The 20,501-nt window shown below is 36.8% G+C and overlaps 1 protein-coding gene across 2 annotated transcripts; it reads right to left on the bottom strand.

The window, feature by feature from the left end:
• Window positions 1-12,309: 12,309 nt before the first annotated feature.
• ubfd1 (ubiquitin family domain containing 1) lies at window positions 12,310-19,221 on the bottom strand. Of its 2 annotated transcripts, none has more exons than XM_087808717.1 (7): window positions 19,030-19,221; window positions 17,369-17,623; window positions 16,688-16,896; window positions 16,558-16,623; window positions 16,387-16,492; window positions 14,553-14,635; window positions 12,310-12,732 (listed from the first exon to the last, which is right to left on the bottom strand). In XM_087808717.1, the coding sequence occupies exons 2-7, from the start codon at window positions 17,607-17,609 to the stop codon at window positions 12,622-12,624; spliced, it is 816 nt and encodes a 271-aa protein (XP_087664843.1). In that variant the 5' UTR covers window positions 17,610-17,623; window positions 19,030-19,221; the 3' UTR covers window positions 12,310-12,621. The 2 variants fall into 2 exon arrangements, with proteins under 2 accessions (XP_087664843.1, XP_087664842.1); XM_087808716.1 differs by lacking the exon at window positions 19,030-19,221 and adding an exon at window positions 18,823-18,888.
• Window positions 19,222-20,501: the final 1,280 nt, after the last annotated feature.

Below are 20,501 nucleotides of genomic sequence, written 5' to 3'. Positions count from 1 at the left end.
CCCGATTTCAGAGACGTTGACTTTTAGCCCTTTTTTCAACCCCCGGGGTCAAGAAATGTCAAATTGTCAACTTTTTTTGAGGCTTCAGAAAACAACATTTTGAACATTTAGGCAACATTTATTTGCGTTCACATGATCCGCCTGATGATAAACTATAGTTTAAAGACATTATTGCCAGATTTCAGAGTTGTTGACTTTTAGCCCTTTTTTCAACCCCCGGGGTCAAGAAATGTCAAATTGTCAACTTTTTTTGAGGCTTCAGAAAACAACATTTTCAACATTTAGGCAACATTTAATTGAGTTCACATGATCCGCCTGATGATAAACTATGGTTTAAAGACATTATTTCCCGATTTCAGAGATGTTGACTTTTAGCCCTTTTTTCAACCCCCGGGGTCAAGAAATGTCAAAATTTCACCTTTTTTTGGGGCTTCAGAAAACAACATGTTCAACATTTAGGCAATTTTTTTTTGCGCTCACGTGATCCGCCTGATGATAAACTATGGTTTAAAAACATTATTTCCCGATTTCAGAGACGTTGACTTTTAGCCCTTTTTTCAACCCCCGGGGTCAAGAAATGTCAAAATTTCACCTTTCTTTGAGGCTTCAGAAAACAACATTTTCAACATTTAGGCAACATTTATTTGCGTTCACATGATCCGCCTGATGATAAACTATGGTTTAAAGACATTATTGCCCGATTTCAGAGACGTCGACTTTTAGCCCTTTTTTCAACCCCCGGGGTCAAGAAATGTCAAAATTTCACCTTTCTTTGAGGCTTCAGAAAACAACATTTTCAACATTTAGGCAACATTTATTTGCGCTGACATGATCCGCCTGATGATAAACTATGGTTTAAAGACAATATTTCCCCATTTCAGAGACGTTGACTTTCAGCCCTTTTTTCAACCCCCGGGGTCAAGAAATGTCAAAATTTCACCTTTCTTTGAGGCTTCAGAAAACAACATTTTCAACATTTAGGTAACATTTAATTGAGTTCACATGATCCGCCTGATGATAAACTATGGTTTAAAGACATTATTTCCCGATTTCAGAGACGTTGACTTTTAGCCCTTTTTTCAACCCCCGGGGTCAAGAAATGTCAAATTGTCAACTTTTTTTGAGGCTTCAGAAAACAACATTTTCAACATTTAGGCAACATTTAATTGAGTTCACATGATCCGCCTGATGATAAACTATGGTTTAAAGACATTATTTCCCGATTTCAGAGATGTTGACTTTTAGCCCTTTTTTCAACCCCCGGGGTCAAGAAATGTCAAATTGTCAATTTTTTTTGAGGCTTCAGAAAACAACATTTTCAACATTAAGGCAACATTTATTTGCGCTCACATGATCCGCCTGATGACAATATATGGTTTAAAGACATTATTGCCCGATTTCAGAGACGTTGACTTTTAGCCCTTTTTTCAACCCCCGGGGTCAAGAAATGTCAAAATTTCACCTTTTTTTTGAGGCTTCAGAAAACAACATTTTCATCATTTAGGCAACATTTATTTGCGCTCACATGATCCGCCTGATGATAAACTATGGTTTAAAGACATGATTGCCCGATTTCAGAGACGTTGACTTTTAGCCCTTTTTTCAACCCCCGGGGTCAAGAAATGTCAAATTGTCAACTTTTTTTGAGGCTTCAGAAAACAACATTTTCAACATTAAGGCAACATTTATTTGCGCTCACATGATCCGCCTGATGACAATATATGGTTTAAAAACATTATTTCCCGATTTCAGAGACGTTGACTTTTAGCCCTTTTTTCAACCCCCGGGGTCAAGAAATGTCAAAATTTCACCTTTCTTTGAGGCTTCAGAAAACAACATTTTCAACATTTAGGCAACATTTATTTGCGTTCACATGATCCGCCTGATGATAAACTATGGTTTAAAGACATTATTGCCCGATTTCAGAGACGTCGACTTTTAGCCCTTTTTTCAACCCCCGGGGTCAAGAAATGTCAAAATTTCACCTTTCTTTGAGGCTTCAGAAAACAACATTTTCAACATTTAGGCAACATTTATTTGCGCTGACATGATCCGCCTGATGATAAACTATGGTTTAAAGACATTATTTCCCCATTTCAGAGACGTTGACTTTCAGCCCTTTTTTCAACCCCCGGGGTCAAGAAATGTCAAAATTTCACCTTTCTTTGAGGCTTCAGAAAACAACATTTTCAACATTTAGGTAACATTTAATTGAGTTCACATGATCCGCCTGATGATAAACTATGGTTTAAAGACATTATTTCCCGATTTCAGAGACGTTGACTTTTAGCCCTTTTTTCAACCCCCGGGGTCAAGAAATGTCAAATTGTCAACTTTTTTTGAGGCTTCAGAAAACAACATTTTCAACATTTAGGCAACATTTAATTGAGTTCACATGATCCGCCTGATGATAAACTATGGTTTAAAGACATTATTTCCCGATTTCAGAGATGTTGACTTTTAGCCCTTTTTTCAACCCCCGGGGTCAAGAAATGTCAAATTGTCAATTTTTTTTGAGGCTTCAGAAAACAACATTTTCAACATTAAGGCAACATTTATTTGCGCTCACATGATCCGCCTGATGACAATATATGGTTTAAAGACATTATTGCCCGATTTCAGAGACGTTGACTTTTAGCCCTTTTTTCAACCCCCGGGGTCAAGAAATGTCAAAATTTCACCTTTTTTTTGAGGCTTCAGAAAACAACATTTTCATCATTTAGGCAACATTTATTTGCGCTGACATGATCCGCCTGATGATAAACTATGGTTTAAAGACATTATTTCCCGATTTCAGAGACGTTGACTTTTAGCCCTTTTTTCAACCCCCGGGGTCAAGAAATGTCAAATTGTCAATTTTTTTGAGGCTTCAGAAAACAACATTTTCAACATTTAGGCAACATTTATTTACGTTCACATGATCCGCCTGATGATAAACTATGGTTTAAAAACATTATTTCCCGATTTCAGAGACGTTGACTTTTAGCCCTTTTTTCAACCCCCGGGGTCAAGAAATGTAAAATTGTCAATTTTTTTTGAGGCTTCAGAAAACAACATTTTCAACATTTAGGCAACATTTATTTGCGTTCACATGATCCGCCTGATGATAAACTATGGTTTAAAGACATTATTTCCCGATTTCAGAGTCGTTGACTTTTAGCCCTTTTTTCAACCCCCGGGGTCAAGAAATGTCAAAATTTCACCTTTTTTTGAGGCATCAGAAAACAACATTTTCAACATTTAGGCAACATTTATTTGCGCTCACATGATCCGCCTGATGATAAACTATGGTTTAAAGACATGATTGCCCGATTTCAGAGACGTTGACTTTTAGCCCTTTTTTCAACCCCCGGGGTCAAGAAATGTCAAATTGTCAACTTTTTTTGAGGCTTCAGAAAACAACATTTTCAACATTAAGGCAACATTTATTTGCGCTCACATGATCCGCCTGATGACAATATATGGTTTAAAGACATTATTGCCCGATTTCAGAGACGTTGACTTTTAGCCCTTTTTTCAACCCCCGGGGTCAAGAAATGTCAAATTGTCAATTTTTTTTGAGGCTTCAGAAAACAACATTTTCAACATTAAGGCAACATTTATTTGCGCTCACATGATCCGCCTGATGACAATATATGGTTTAAAGACATTATTGCCCGATTTCAGAGACGTTGACTTTTAGCCCTTTTTTCAACCCCCGGGGTCAAGAAATGTCAAAATTTCACCTTTTTTTTGGGCTTCAGAAAACAACATGTTCAACATTTAGGCAAAATTTTTTTGCGCTCACATGATCCGCCTGATGATAAACTATGGTTTAAAAACATTATTTCCCGATTTCAGAGACGTTGACTTTTAGCCCTTTTTTCAACCCCCGGGGTCAAGAAATGTCAAAATTTCACCTTTCTTTGAGGCTTCAGAAAACAACATTTTCAACATTTAGGCAACATTTATTTGCGTTCACATGATCCGCCTGATGATAAACTATGGTTTAAAGACATTATTGCCCGATTTCAGAGACGTCGACTTTTAGCCCTTTTTTCAACCCCCGGGGTCAAGAAATGTCAAATTGTCAACTTTTTTTGAGGCTTCAGAAAACAACATTTTGAACATTTAGGCAACATTTATTTGCGTTCACATGATCCGCCTGATGATAAACTATAGTTTAAAGACATTATTGCCCGATTTCAGAGACGTTGACTTTTAACCCTTTTTTCAACCCCCGCGGTCAAGAAATGTCAAATTGTCAACTTTTTTTGAGGCTTCAGAAAACAACATTTTCAACATTTAGGTAACATTTAATTGAGTTCACATGATCCGCCTGATGATAAACTATGGTTTAAAGACATTATTTCCCGATTTCAGAGACGTTGACTTTTAGCCCTTTTTTCAACCCCCGGGGTCAAGAAATGTCAAATTGTCAACTTTTTTTGAGGCTTCAGAAAACAACATTTTCAACATTTAGGCAACATTTAATTGAGTTCACATGATCCGCCTGATGATAAACTATGGTTTAAAGACATTATTTCCCGATTTCAGAGATGTTGACTTTTAGCCCTTTTTTCAACCCCCGGGGTCAAGAAATGTCAAATTGTCAATTTTTTTTGAGGCTTCAGAAAACAACATTTTCAACATTAAGGCAACATTTATTTGCGCTCACATGATCCGCCTGATGACAATATATGGTTTAAAGACATTATTGCCCGATTTCAGAGACGTTGACTTTTAGCCCTTTTTTCAACCCCCGGGGTCAAGAAATGTCAAAATTTCACTTTTTTTTTGAGGCTTCAGAAAACAACATTTTCATCATTTAGGCAACATTTATTTGCGCTGACATGATCCGCCTGATGATAAACTATGGTTTAAAGACATTATTTCCCGATTTCAGAGACGTTGACTTTTAGCCCTTTTTTCAACCCCCGGGGTCAAGAAATGTCAAATTGTCAATTTTTTTGAGGCTTCAGAAAACAACATTTTCAACATTTAGGCAACATTTATTTACGTTCACATGATCCGCCTGATGATAAACTATGGTTTAAAAACATTATTTCCCGATTTCAGAGACGTTGACTTTTAGCCCTTTTTTCAACCCCCGGGGTCAAGAAATGTAAAATTGTCAATTTTTTTTGAGGCTTCAGAAAACAACATTTTCAACATTTAGGCAACATTTATTTGCGTTCACATGATCCGCCTGATGATAAACTATGGTTTAAAGACATTATTTCCCGATTTCAGAGTCGTTGACTTTTAGCCCTTTTTTCAACCCCCGGGGTCAAGAAATGTCAAAATTTCACCTTTTTTTGAGGCATCAGAAAACAACATTTTCAACATTTAGGCAACATTTATTTGCGCTCACATGATCCGCCTGATGATAAACTATGGTTTAAAGACATGATTGCCCGATTTCAGAGACGTTGACTTTTAGCCCTTTTTTCAACCCCCGGGGTCAAGAAATGTCAAATTGTCAACTTTTTTTGAGGCTTCAGAAAACAACATTTTCAACATTAAGGCAACATTTATTTGCGCTCACATGATCCGCCTGATGACAATATATGGTTTAAAGACATTATTGCCCGATTTCAGAGACGTTGACTTTTAGCCCTTTTTTCAACCCCCGGGGTCAAGAAATGTCAAAATTTCACCTTTTTTTTGGGCTTCAGAAAACAACATGTTCAACATTTAGGCAAAATTTTTTTGCGCTCACATGATCCGCCTGATGATAAACTATGGTTTAAAAACATTATTTCCCGATTTCAGAGACGTTGACTTTTAGCCCTTTTTTCAACCCCCGGGGTCAAGAAATGTCAAAATTTCACCTTTCTTTGAGGCTTCAGAAAACAACATTTTCAACATTTAGGCAACATTTATTTGCGTTCACATGATCCGCCTGATGATAAACTATGGTTTAAAGACATTATTGCCCGATTTCAGAGACGTCGACTTTTAGCCCTTTTTTCAACCCCCGGGGTCAAGAAATGTCAAATTGTCAACTTTTTTTGAGGCTTCAGAAAACAACATTTTGAACATTTAGGCAACATTTATTTGCGTTCACATGATCCGCCTGATGATAAACTATAGTTTAAAGACATTATTGCCCGATTTCAGAGACGTTGACTTTTAACCCTTTTTTCAACCCCCGCGGTCAAGAAATGTCAAATTGTCAACTTTTTTTGAGGCTTCAGAAAACAACATTTTCAACATTTAGGTAACATTTAATTGAGTTCACATGATCCGCCTGATGATAAACTATGGTTTAAAGACATTATTTCCCGATTTCAGAGACGTTGACTTTTAGCCCTTTTTTCAACCCCCGGGGTCAAGAAATGTCAAATTGTCAACTTTTTTTGAGGCTTCAGAAAACAACATTTTCAACATTTAGGCAACATTTAATTGAGTTCACATGATCCGCCTGATGATAAACTATGGTTTAAAGACATTATTTCCCGATTTCAGAGATGTTGACTTTTAGCCCTTTTTTCAACCCCCGGGGTCAAGAAATGTCAAATTGTCAATTTTTTTTGAGGCTTCAGAAAACAACATTTTCAACATTAAGGCAACATTTATTTGCGCTCACATGATCCGCCTGATGACAATATATGGTTTAAAGACATTATTGCCCGATTTCAGAGACGTTGACTTTTAGCCCTTTTTTCAACCCCCGGGGTCAAGAAATGTCAAAATTTCACTTTTTTTTTGAGGCTTCAGAAAACAACATTTTCATCATTTAGGCAACATTTATTTGCGCTGACATGATCCGCCTGATGATAAACTATGGTTTAAAGACATTATTTCCCGATTTCAGAGACGTTGACTTTTAGCCCTTTTTTCAACCCCCGGGGTCAAGAAATGTCAAATTGTCAATTTTTTTGAGGCTTCAGAAAACAACATTTTCAACATTTAGGCAACATTTATTTACGTTCACATGATCCGCCTGATGATAAACTATGGTTTAAAAACATTATTTCCCGATTTCAGAGACGTTGACTTTTAGCCCTTTTTTCAACCCCCGGGGTCAAGAAATGTAAAATTGTCAATTTTTTTTGAGGCTTCAGAAAACAACATTTTCAACATTTAGGCAACATTTATTTGCGTTCACATGATCCGCCTGATGATAAACTATGGTTTAAAGACATTATTTCCCGATTTCAGAGTCGTTGACTTTTAGCCCTTTTTTCAACCCCCGGGGTCAAGAAATGTCAAAATTTCACCTTTTTTTGAGGCATCAGAAAACAACATTTTCAACATTTAGGCAACATTTATTTGCGCTCACATGATCCGCCTGATGATAAACTATGGTTTAAAGACATGATTGCCCGATTTCAGAGACGTTGACTTTTAGCCCTTTTTTCAACCCCCGGGGTCAAGAAATGTCAAATTGTCAACTTTTTTTGAGGCTTCAGAAAACAACATTTTGAACATTTAGGCAACATTTATTTGCGTTCACATGATCCGCCTGATGATGAACTATAGTTTAAAGACATTATTGCCAGATTTCAGAGATGTTGACTTTTAGCCCTTTTTTCAACCCCCGGGGTCAAGAAATGTCAAATTGTCAACTTTTTTTGAGGCTTCAGAAAACAACATTTTCAACATTTAGGCAACATTTAATTGAGTTCACATGATCCGCCTGATGATAAACTATGGTTTAAAGACATTATTTCCCGATTTCAGAGATGTTGACTTTTAGCCCTTTTTTCAACCCCCGGGGTCAAGAAATGTCAAATTGTCAACTTTTTTGAGGCTTCAGAAAACAACATTTTCAACATTTAGGCAACATTTATTTGCGCTCACGTGGTCAGCCTGATGATAAACTATGGTTTAAAGACATTATTTCCCGATTTCAGAGACGTTGAATTTTAGCCCTTTTTTCAACCCCCGGGGTCAAGAAATGTCAAATTGTCAATTTTTTTTGAGGCTTCAGAAAACAACATTTTCAACATTAAGGCAACATTTATTTGCGCTCACATGATCCGCCTGATGACAATATATGGTTTAAAGACATTATTTCCCGATTTCAGAGATGTTGACTTTTAGCCCTTTTTTCAACCCCCGGGGTCAAGAAATGTCAAATTGTCAACTTTTTTGAGGCTTCAGAAAACAACATTTTCAACATTTAGGCAACATTTATTTGCGCTCACGTGGTCAGCCTGATGATAAACTATGGTTTAAAGACATTATTTCCCGATTTCAGAGACGTTGAATTTTAGCCCTTTTTTCAACCCCCGGGGTCAAGAAATGTCAAATTGTTTTTTTTGAGGCTTCAGAAAACAACATTTTCAACATTAAGGCAACATTTATTTGCGCTCACATGATCCGCCTGATGACAATATATGGTTTAAAGACATTATTGCCCGATTTCAGAGACGTTGACTTTTAGCCCTTTTTTCAACCCCCGGGGTCAAGAAATGTCAAAATTTCACCTTTTTTTGGGGCTTCAGAAAACAACATGTTCAACATTTAGGCAAATTTTTTTTGCGCTCACGTGATCCGCCTGATGATAAACTATGGTTTAAAAACATTATTTCCCGATTTCAGAGACGTTGACTTTTAGCCCTTTTTTCAACCCCCGGGGTCAAGAAATGTCAAATTGTCAATTTTTTTTGAGGCTTCAGAAAACAACATTTTCAACATTAAGGCAACATTTATTTGCGCTCACATGATCCGCCTGATGACAATATATGGTTTAAAGACATTATTGCCCGATTTCAGAGACGTTGACTTTTAGCCCTTTTTTCAACCCCCGGGGTCAAGAAATGTCAAATTGTCAATTTTTTTTGAGGCTTCAGAAAACAACATTTTCAACATTAAGGCAACATTTATTTGCGCTCACATGATCCGCCTGATGACAATATATGGTTTAAAGACATTATTGCCCGATTTCAGAGACGTTGACTTTTAGCCCTTTTTTCAACCCCCGGGGTCAAGAAATGTCAAAATTTCACCTTTTTTTTGGGCTTCAGAAAACAACATGTTCAACATTTAGGCAAAATTTTTTTGCGCTCACATGATCCGCCTGATGATAAACTATGGTTTAAAAACATTATTTCCCGATTTCAGAGACGTTGACTTTTAGCCCTTTTTTCAACCCCCGGGGTCAAGAAATGTCAAAATTTCACCTTTCTTTGAGGCTTCAGAAAACAACATTTTCAACATTTAGGCAACATTTATTTGCGTTCACATGATCCGCCTGATGATAAACTATGGTTTAAAGACATTATTGCCCGATTTCAGAGACGTCGACTTTTAGCCCTTTTTTCAACCCCCGGGGTCAAGAAATGTCAAATTGTCAACTTTTTTTGAGGCTTCAGAAAACAACATTTTCAACATTTAGGCAACATTTATTTGCGTTCACATGATCCGCCTGATGATAAACTATAGTTTAAAGACATTATTGCCCGATTTCAGAGACGTTGACTTTTAGCCCTTTTTTAAACCCTCGGGGTCAAGAAATGTCAAAATTTCAATTTTTTTTGAGTCTTCAGAAAACTACATTTTCAACATTTAGGCAACATTTATTTGCGTTCACATGATCCGCCTGATGATAAGCAATAGTTTAAAGACATTATTGCCCGATTTCAGAGACGTTGACTTTTAGCCCTTTTTTCAACCCCCGGGGTCAAGAAATGTCAAATTGTCAACTTTTTTTGAGGCTTCAGAAAACAACATTTTCAACATTTAGGCAACATTTATTTGCGCTCACATGATCCGCCTGATGATAAACTATGGTTTAAAAACATTATTTCCAGATTTCAGAGACGTTGACTTTTAGCCCTTTTTTCAACCCCCGGGGTCAAGAAATGTCAAAATTTCACCTTTCTTTGAGGCTTCAGAAAACAACATTTTCAACATTTAGGCAACATTTATTTGCGTTCACATGATCCGCCTGATGATAAACTATGGTTTAAAAACATTATTTCCCGATTTCAGAGACGTTGACTTTTAGCCCTTTTTTCAACCCCCGGGGTCAAGAAATGTCAAATTGTCAACTTTTTTTGAGGCTTCAGAAAACAACATTTTCAACATTTAGGCAACATTTATTTGCGTTCACATGATCCGCCTGATGATAAACTATGGTTTAAAGATATTATTTCCCGATTTCAGAGACGTTGACTTTTACCCCTTTTTTCTACCCCCGGGGTCAAGAAATGTCAAATTGTCAACTTTTTTTGAGGCTTCAGAAAACAACATTTTCAACATTTAGGCAACATTTATTTACGTTCACATGATCCGCCTGATGATAAACTATGGTTTAAAGACATTATTTCCAGATTTCAGAGACATTGACTTTTAGCCCTTTTTTCAACCCCCGGGGTCAAGAAATGTCAAATTGTCAACTTTTTTTGAGGCTTCAGAAAACAACATTTTCAACATCTAGGCAACATTTATTTGAGTTCACATGATCCGCCTGATGATAAACTATGGTTTAAATACATTATTGCCCGATTTCAGAGACGTTGACTTTATATATATATATATATATATATATATATATACTGTATATATATATATATATGCATATATATTCATATACTTACAGGTGTATTTTCAGCAGCAGTAGGAGGATAAACACGTCTTCGCTGCTGATACCAGCTTAAATATCTCGCGAATATTTCGATTTTCATATTTTTTCATTTTTTTATTCTTCCAAACTTGCAAAAAACGTGCTGCCAGCAGGTGTCGCTAGCGTACAAACAGCTGATGAAACCACCGTTAAATAATAGCAGAAGAAGAAGCCGTCGCGTCATTTCCGGTTAGTGCATAGCAGCAGTGTTTGATTTGAGACATACTATCTGTGGAGAATTTGCGTACTAGTTAGTACGTACACTATCCTGATGCATACTAACTTCTAGTATACTAAGAGAAGTATGCGATTTGAGACACAGCAACAGGTCTTCCTTTCCTGGGGGCGGTCCTCCTGTGAGCCAGTTTCTTTGTAAGCGCTTGATGGTTGTTTTTTTTTGCGACTGCACTTAAAAGTTTTCCCAATTATTCGGACTGACTGACCTTCATTTCTTTAAGTAATGACGGCCGCTCGTTTTCCTTTACTTGGCTGCTTTTTTTTTCTCGCCATAATCCACATTCTAACGGTCTGTTCAGTAGTGTATCCACCTGCACAACACAACTGATGGTCCCAACCCCCATTAACAAGGCAAGGAAATCCCACTTTTTAAACCTGACAGGGCACACCTGTGAAGTGAAATCCATTTCAGAAAAAGCGGCTACTTCGAAGAAACTAGAATATAAGGCGTATTTTCAGGTATTTTCACCTTTTTTTTTTGTTAAGTATTGTTTCCACATTTTTTTACATAAGAGAGGTCAACCCTCTGGCCTGTCCAACGAAGCCAAAGCGCTGTTACGCCTATTACAGGTGATGTAAATGTACAATGTTGGGCACTGCAGTGGAACCTAATGACCACTTGGGTGTGCTGTTGTCTTGACATTGTGAGGTGTGATGTGTGATCCGTTTGATACTTGATGAAGCCCAGTTGCTGAAAATTATGTTTTTTAAAGGTCACCAAATGACTCTACTTCATATTGGTGCTCCGCCCGCTAATGGCTTCGCTATTGGTTTACCGCCTCGTCGTAAACCAATAGCGAAGCCATTAGCGGGCGGAGCACCAATATGAAGTAGAACTGAACTTTCACCGAGCCCAAGTCCAAGGCAAGAGTCTTGCTGAGTTCAAGTAAAGGCTTCAGCTGCAGCTGCCTCTCTCAGTTTGAAGGTTCACTCCAGGGTTCAGGTTGACTTCAGCGCTTGTGTTTTCAGTAGACATGAGATGGCGCTGCTTCCTGCTCGCTCTCCTTGTTACTTTTTCTTGTCAGGGTATAACGGATGTTCATAATGAAAACCAAAAACCGATGACTATAAGCTATAAGCAACTGTAACCATTAATGTCAAATGATAACAATAACTGTAGTGGAACCTAGTGACCACTTGGGGGTGCTGTTGTCTTGACATTGATGGATGTGTGTCGAGAGATCGGAGAAGATCATAAACCAACATATTTCGATAGATGTTAAAACAAAACTATATATCTAAAATGTACTCGATATTGATATAAAAATGTACTTGGGGTTTATATTAATTAAAAAAATATATATAATATAGCGTTGATATTAAAAAGAAATAATCCGATGTTTTAATCTGGGTTACACTTCTGTTTCAGTCACCTGGATGAAAATCCTCACCTCCACATTGTGGACCATGTATCTGGACTTCCTACAATGGTATGTATGACCCAAATTAATTTTTAAATGTTGTTATTCTGTGTCTTCGTATATTCAAAACACACAAAAAAAACTTCCACTGCATCAGTTTCATTAAATAAGTTTTATTTCTTTAAGAATAACTGAGGAAAAATGTTAGCAATTTCTGTACAATTGTTTCATATTTTTCACTTGGATTGGCTGAGAACCTTGGATGGACAGGGCTGAGACATGGTACGCTGCCACATAGTGCACTTAGAACCTTAAAAAGAATACTATTTAGTCCACAGGCTTTCAGTCCTTCATCCATAATAATCTGAGAAGTTCCTTTTAAGCCTCCTCTCTCTCTCTCTCCCATTCCTTTAGTGGCTCCTCCGCTACATCCCAGTTCATCGTCGTCACGAAAAAAGAGGCACATTAGAAATACTGCCATTTACCCAGAACCGTGTCTTTGATTGCATCGACAAACTGAACAGGCACCCAGTAGACCCAGTATTGAGACGCTTCGGTCGGACCCAGCTGGAAGGCCTGCAAAAGAGGTGAGAATAGGTGATTATAGTGATGTCGATGAAGCTTCATCCAAAGTTTCAATGGATATCATATTTCAACAACTACTTTAACCGACTGGCTGAGGACACCGTTTCATGAAGCTTCATGATGTAACATGTAACAACGGAAATGTTTCTCTAGTTAATATGTTTAGTCCTCTTCAAAAAGATCATCACTTCCTCTGAGAAGGATTTTGACAGAAGAGTATTTTAATTTACCCGCAGTAAACATTAAGATGCTCAAAAAACTTTAAAAACATTTACTAGGGGTGTGAATATTATACAATACATACACTGATATATGCATTGTTTTTTTTTAATGATACAATATTCAACATCACTGTATCGATTTTCTTTTTTTGTAATGTTTGTGCTCTCTTTTATCATTTTATTTCAATAGTGTTTTTAAAATAAAATACAATTTAAATGTATAATATGCTGCATTACCTCCTTCGCAGTTTAGGGATGAATAAAAACGATAAGATCCTGGAAATGACTGAGGACGAGAGGATACAGTAGACACCAGCAGCTTTTAAAGCTGATGTTTGGACATATTTTGGTTTGAAAACAAATGAAAGCAGTTACGACTTCCTCAAGTGTCATGTGGGCTGTAAATTTACCAGAGTCAAGTACTCGAAAATACTGCAAATATATCCTTGCTCTTACAGTATCGCGACACAACGTATCGTCGCCCCTGTGTCGCGATACGCATATGTACGAGATTTACACACCCTTAAGATTTATGGTTATTTGTTCAACTTAACACTAGTATAATATGCTGTGATAGATGAAGCTTTGTGAAGCATTGTTCTTATTTTCAGGGCCCACTAGGTGGCACTCTCTGCTCTATAATTTATTAAAAGTTACCTCACATTATTTTTTGACTGTCAGCACCGCCTACTGAACCCAAAAAATACAACACTGCATCATTTAGTGACATTAGCCAATCACAAATAATACTTCATAAGCATATAAAGATTTTAAGATGACAGGACAGTTTTAAAGAGCTACTCAAATAATAAATACTATTAAGTAGGCGTATTGGCAAGATTCTGGCCAATACATTGGCAAAGATACTATATACTGCAATACTTTGGGAACAACAATGTATTGTCATAGCATAGGGAACATTATGTTATATTATGTTTGTATCATCAGGTTACTGAATTAAAACAAAGGGATCTATACTGGTATTTTACAAAAGAAGAAATACAAGTGGATATTTGCATTTAAAATTGCAATACCGTTGAATATTTCTGTTGAATATAGATATGGTATCGTGAAAAAAAAAACAGTGTTTGTATATTTTCTTACACTCTTACATTTTGTGTCTCGATTCCAAAGCTCAAAAACCACATATTATTATAAATAGATCAGTTAACCGGTATAAATTATCAGCCACTTCCACAAAATGAAGGGTCTTTCTGCTTCAATATTATCCTCCTTCAACATATGGAAATGTGCAAACACACTCTCAAGTGATCTTCAAACACTTTCCATGCGGTTGGTTCCTCCGCAGTTGATCTACCGTTTAAGAAGATGTATTTCACAGACTATTAAGCGTCTCTTTCAGAAAGTAACGGGCAATCAAGTGACGCCGGTGACATTTACTATGTCTCTGATGAATCTGTTGAGCGCACACATGCACACCCCCGCACACACACACACACGCACACACACACACAAGCTCGCACGCCGACACACACCCAAGTCTCTTCACATATAAAAAATATAAGTGGCATTCAGATCTGAATCATCAGCAAAAACAACTTTGATGCAGAAGAAGAAAGAAACAATTACCATCATGTGATAGTCCTCATTGTCCTCGATGGGTTCGGACACTACGTTTTTGATGGAGCCCATTGGAACCTTCTCCGTTCTCTCTGGAGGAAACAAAATAAAATTAGAGTCATGTCCTTGGTTGTCCTTAAAATACATGCTGCTTTGTTCTGATGGTGAACTTTAGACTGTTATTGTGAAACTTTCAGTTTCCCGTTGACAATAAAATGTCACGCCTTGAACTGTGAAGTGAATCTCCAGTTGATGTCATCGATAGTTCTGGGTTGCTGAAGCTTCGTGGAGCATTGTCCTAATCTGCAGAGCCAACAAGATAGTGTACAATCTCTTCGGAATTCAGTAGATATTTGAACTAAATTAGTATAAAAATTAGCAAATGTGGAGTATAAGAACACTGCTTCAAGGAGCGGTTTGAAAATCATTTCAAAAGCATAGCTCTTTAAGGAAATAGATAAAACAACAGAGAGTTCCATCTCGTGAGCTCTGAAAATACCGATAATGCGACAAGAAGCTTCATTCAAAAACACAGAAAGAGCCCAAAACAAAACGGATTGCAACCGACAACATAAATTGCGCGTTTTTTCTAAATTTTTAAGAAATGTTCCAATTCAATTGACTTATATGATACTTGTAATAATCCTACAGAAAGGATCTTAAGGTAATAATATTTCTGTATCACTTAAACAAAGTAAGTTAGTAAGTAAGTAATGGCTATTTCTAAAGTGCTTTTAAAGACCAGGGTCACAAAGCTTTAACAATCAAAAACAATACACATTTAAAATATATATTTTAAAAAATACATAAGACAAACACAGGAGTTCCAGAAAATCAAGGAAAAGCCTACACAAATAAGAATGTCTTAAGATGTTTCTTGAAGGAGTCAGTAGATCCATCAAAAGCAGAGGGAGAAAGATCTGATTTAATAATAATACATTTTATTTAAAGGTCCGTTTGTCATTGTACTATGGAGCTTCACACTAAACGCCCATCCATGTGTCACTTCGATTAATTCATCTACTCATGGGCAGGTCTTTTTCCTCTTCTCCTGTAGAGTCTAACTGTAATCTAAAACCACTACAGTAACTAAATATTGTACTGATTAGTGTAAAAGCAAATACACCAGGGGAAAAAAAATGAACATCAAAACTCACAAGGCAAAATCCTCCCTTGGTCCCTATAGATCAGACATTTTGAGTCAATAAGCATCAGAATACAATGATGAGTTTATCTGGTCATCTGGTTGGCTAACCATAAAGAATTCGCACTGAAAAATTAGAAAATCCTTCCTTAAACTTGTTGAGTAGTTTCATTGTGTAAGTGTTACTTAAAAGACGGTTTTAACAATCATCTTAGAGCTTTAAAAAAATGTTTTCTTTAAATGATTTAAAGTGACTTGCTCTGACTTGTGCCCGTCATCCCGGTCCAAGTAACTGTGATGTATACATCACAAGCAAGGGTGCCAAACTCATGACCCGTTTAAAAATAAATATAGCAGTGTTTAAAATGTAATAGGGAAAAAAAGATGTCAACAATATACCAAAAAAATCCAATAAAGTCGAATAAAAAGACAAAATTTAAATTCCTGACAGGTTGATAAATATTTAGTTTCGGTCTGCTAAACATTGTCCGATTGAGTTTGACACGCCTGATGTAGAGCATGTAGATACAATGTAAGCCATCTAGTCAGCAACAGTAAAATCCAACCTTATTTGTCCCCGTCGTTATTTCTAGACTTCAGTCGGCTCCATTTATATCAAGCCGATGTTCCTTAATTGGAGTCACTTGGCAGGAATATATTATCTCATGCACCCAAAAAAAACCCCCAAAATGATCTCACCCTTTGTTCCGAGCCACAGCTGATCCTGTTCCAGTTTAAAAGTGAGTCTAACTTTTCCTCCGGACTTGTTGAACATTCCGGATAAAGGCACTGTCGGTAACCGCTCCTGTCCAGGCGAAACAAAGGCGTAAGTGTCCGTCCAGAAAAAAAGCGAACTACCAAAACCCTCACCTTTGTTCCTTTGATGGCTTGCATTATATCATCCGGTTTACCTTTATCCAAAACTTTCCTGTGTTGCTGTAAACGGAAGCGTTACGTGTCACGACTACATAAAATACGTTTGAGCGACTCGACGACGTACCTTTTGTCTGCATAAAGGCTCCTTCTTGTTTTCCTCGGCTTTAACCTCCTGCTGGATGACCTCTTTGGGGGTGTTTACGGCTAAAACATCGTTTATTGTCGAACCTACCACCATGATCTTCGCCCCGCTTGTTATTTTGATGTCACGCAGCATCTTGTCCTCTGGAAGTAAACCTTTGTACATCACTTTCTGCATTGCTGGTGGAAGACCTGCGGGAGGGAGGGAGGGAGGGAGGGAGGGAGGGAGGGAGGTGGGAAAGATCTTAATTATTGTGTTGAACATCAAAGTCGACATGAGCCTGTTCGTGTAAGTAAGTAAGTCATTTATATTTATAGAGCGCTTTTCCAGACCAGGGTTACAAAGCGCTTAAACAATCAAAACAATACTCAATAAAATATATACTTAAAAGATCAAGATATCACAGGAGTTCCAGAAATTCAAGAAAAAGCCTGCACGAATAAAAACATCTTAAGATGTTTCTTGAAGGTGTAACACCCATTAAAATCTGGCTCAAAAAAGGCTTTTACACATGCTTATATTTTTTATTAAAGATATTGAACTAGACTGTTTTTTTTTAAAGGATGGTGTCTGTTAATAAACCCCAAGACTAGACGAAGAAGGAACACCTCAAAAAGCATGATAGCGAAAAAACCAAATCGATTACGTTGGTCGTGTCCTCACCAGTGAGAGAATGGATCTGCTCCTTTAGCTGCGCTCCGGTGCTGCTCACTGGAATTTTCAGGTCGTATTTATTCTTGTTCCAGATGATCTTCAGGTCCACCGTCTCCTGCTTCTCCGGCGCCTCGTCTCCATTGCTTAATTTAGAGTCCTGAGTTGTGGCGTCTCCTGAATCCGACAGCGCTTCCTTGTGGATGTTCTCGGCGAACTCCGCTCCCTTCGGCTTGGCCTCCGTTTCCATCATAACTTCGTCACCTCCTGCGGGTCACAACGAGGACGTCATTGTCGTTTTAATGATGGAATATCGAAAGTTATGACTAAGGGACCAACACCTTCTCACATTTGCTCCTTCACAAAAAGGGGCAACATATTTTAATTTAAAGTTTGATGATATAACAAAGCTAGGGGTCAGTATTGGCAAGAATCTGGTCATACGATACACATCACGATACTATCGCCATACTGTAGGTACAAGGATATGTTTGTAGTGTATTCCAAGTAATTTACAGACCGCATCACACTTCAAACTACAAGTTCCTGCTTTTTTTCCCCTTGAAATGAAAACATCAGCTTTAAAAGCTGTGGAGTATGGAAATGGTATCCTCTCGTCCTCAGTTATCACATAGACGTCATGGGAATCCATTGCTCAATTTAGCTGCGGAGGACGTTAAAAACTGACGCTACCTAGTGGCCCGGAAATGTAACAGTGACTCAAAAAAGTACATGGATTAGTTTATTTTTCACACACTTTCAAATTCAAATATGAACCAAAGTACCGTGATCAAAATAGTGTATTATTTGAAGGCAAATGTAAACAAAACAATACAGTATCATTGGGAAAAAAGGATTGCGATCTATCACAAATACTACAGTAAGTGACCAATAAACAATACGTTTAAAATACTATTTAACAACAATATAACTGTGGAGGGGTATCTACATTGTAATACTAGTCATTATCAAATTATACACCAATGGTTGTGTTTGACAAACTATCATTTGGATCGGTTGTTCCCGTCGATTTTAAACAAGCCTACAAAAAAAGTCTTGTTATTGAAGAAAAACAAAGGGGGAAAATGCGTTTTATGGTTATATATGCGTAGCTTCCATGGTTGGTATATAACAAGTGATGGAATTCCGTCACTAACATTAAAGGTTCTACTGAATACATTGATCCAAAAAGACGAGTGGAAACAAAGCCGGTTCTTTTTGAAGAACGGACGGACCGGAGTCGTCAGCGTTTCTGAAATAGTCTGACGTTAGCATGGGTAACGTTAGCCACACTGCTCAGCCTTTTCACAAAAACGCTGACTAAAACACGCAGTTTTCACCAACGCCGCCGTAACAACGCCGCGCGTCTACTCGGCACCTCGAAACACGTCAAATCCCGCGACCGGAAAACTCGACGAAGGACGTCGACGTGGAGGAAATTAAGGGAATATGTTGTCAATACCCACCATCCTGGGTCGCCATGATGATTGTGTACAATCTGCTTGATTTTCGCTCAGAGATTACGCGAGCATGATGGACTCTGTAGTCCAGGAAGCTCCCCGCAGCACGAGAACTACAACCGTTTTTACCTCGCAAATAAACGACTTGTAAACGTTATATTATTGATTTAAAACGTCGTGAAATCGATAACATGGATATTTTAAGATACTTACAAAGTCGCTGGAAGTTTCGGTTTAAACCATAGTAGGGAAGAGAGTAGTGCGCATGCGTGCAGCTGAATTCCACATAAAGTTAAAAGGAATTAAAGTTGTTTCGGTTCTGGATTGTGCTCTGATAACACTATTATAATTCAAATATAAAAGATGCAAAAAGACGATCTGCGGAGACAAATCGCAGAAGCGAACTCACGTGGAAGGACACTGGAGCATCTTAAAGGTGACATCATCGTTGACACGACACAAAGGTGACACTTTTCTCTCAAATGATTGGATTAAAAAAAACTCTAAAACTTAACATCATGTGATCGATTGATTGATATTCCTTTATTCTTCCCACATTGAAAGAATGGTAGATGTTTAAGTCATACATGCACATATAAGGGCATACAGTACACATGTTAAAAACATTATATACAATAGTAATCATACTTAATATGTATCTATAGATATATATACATATATATAGATATATATATATATCTATATATATATAGATATATATATATATCTATATATATTTATAAAAATAATAATGATAACAATAAATAAAACATTATAGGGAATTATAAATATATCGACAACAATAAACATTTATAACAAGACAAAAACCACTGGTACTATATTCGTTTTGTCTTAATATCTTGTCTGTTTAATCCATGTTATAATTTTTATTTTTTCTTATTTATTATTTAATTCATTTGAAGGTTTTACAGTTTACTGGTTAATGTACATTATTTTGTTTTAGGTAAAACACAATTTGAGTCTATAGTTATACAGTACATTGGCAAAAAGATACACAACAAAAAAATGAAATGTATTGACCATCATTTACTTTATTCAAAATGTATGTAAAATAAGTATGTACTTATAAAATTATACTTTATGATTATTAATAGTTGTAGAAGTAATGGAATTGTTTATTAAAATTGCATTCCAAGCAATTTATTTATGGGATGATATTGATATTTCCTGTTTCTGTTTATCTCTGTAATGGCACCACAAATGTTGTGTTCGCAGCACTTGCAACAAAGAGTTTCTGATTCTGATATTCAACAGCATATTAAAATTATATAGCTGAAAATTGTATCCCTTCTTTTTTTAAAAAAATATAATCAAATGTACTCACTTTATTCTGTTTAACATAGGGACACAGAGAATACATGCAATGCATATTAAATGTACTTCCTGTTAGATATTGTAAGTTCCAAAGCAATGTCCCCTTGAGTTCAATAATATATAATTATTAAGTATAAGTATAAGTATAATTATACTTATTATACAAATCGTAAGGATATAAGCAATGAGGTGATATTTTACTGTAAATTGTATTCTTTTTCAATCTCAGTAAAATACTAGTTTGTCAAGTATGAAGGCATTAAACCTGTTCCTTATTTTTAATTTATAGGATACATTTGAACCATTTTAAGCGTTTTGATCCGAAACTAAAATTGGTATAATTAAACCGA

This window comes from Callionymus lyra, chromosome 15, assembly GCF_982586985.1.
Source record: "Callionymus lyra chromosome 15, fCalLyr1.hap1.1, whole genome shotgun sequence".
Taxonomy (NCBI): Eukaryota; Metazoa; Chordata; class Actinopteri; order Syngnathiformes; family Callionymidae; genus Callionymus; species Callionymus lyra.
Note: the sequence above shows the minus strand (reverse complement) of the source record. Positions and strands in the feature narration are given on the sequence as shown.

What these genes read in the sequence shown, in the direction of transcription:
- ubfd1 (XM_087808716.1), bottom strand. An exon ending in GCAGATCCATTCTCTCACTG is followed by an intron (nt 16,897 to 17,368) that starts GTGAGGACACGA and finishes TCCCTCCCGCAG; the next exon opens with GTCTTCCACCAGCAATGCAG. An exon ending in GCTGTGGCTCGGAACAAAGG is followed by an intron (nt 14,636 to 16,386) that starts GTGAGATCATTT and finishes TGTTTCCTCCAG; the next exon opens with AGAGAACGGAGAAGGTTCCA.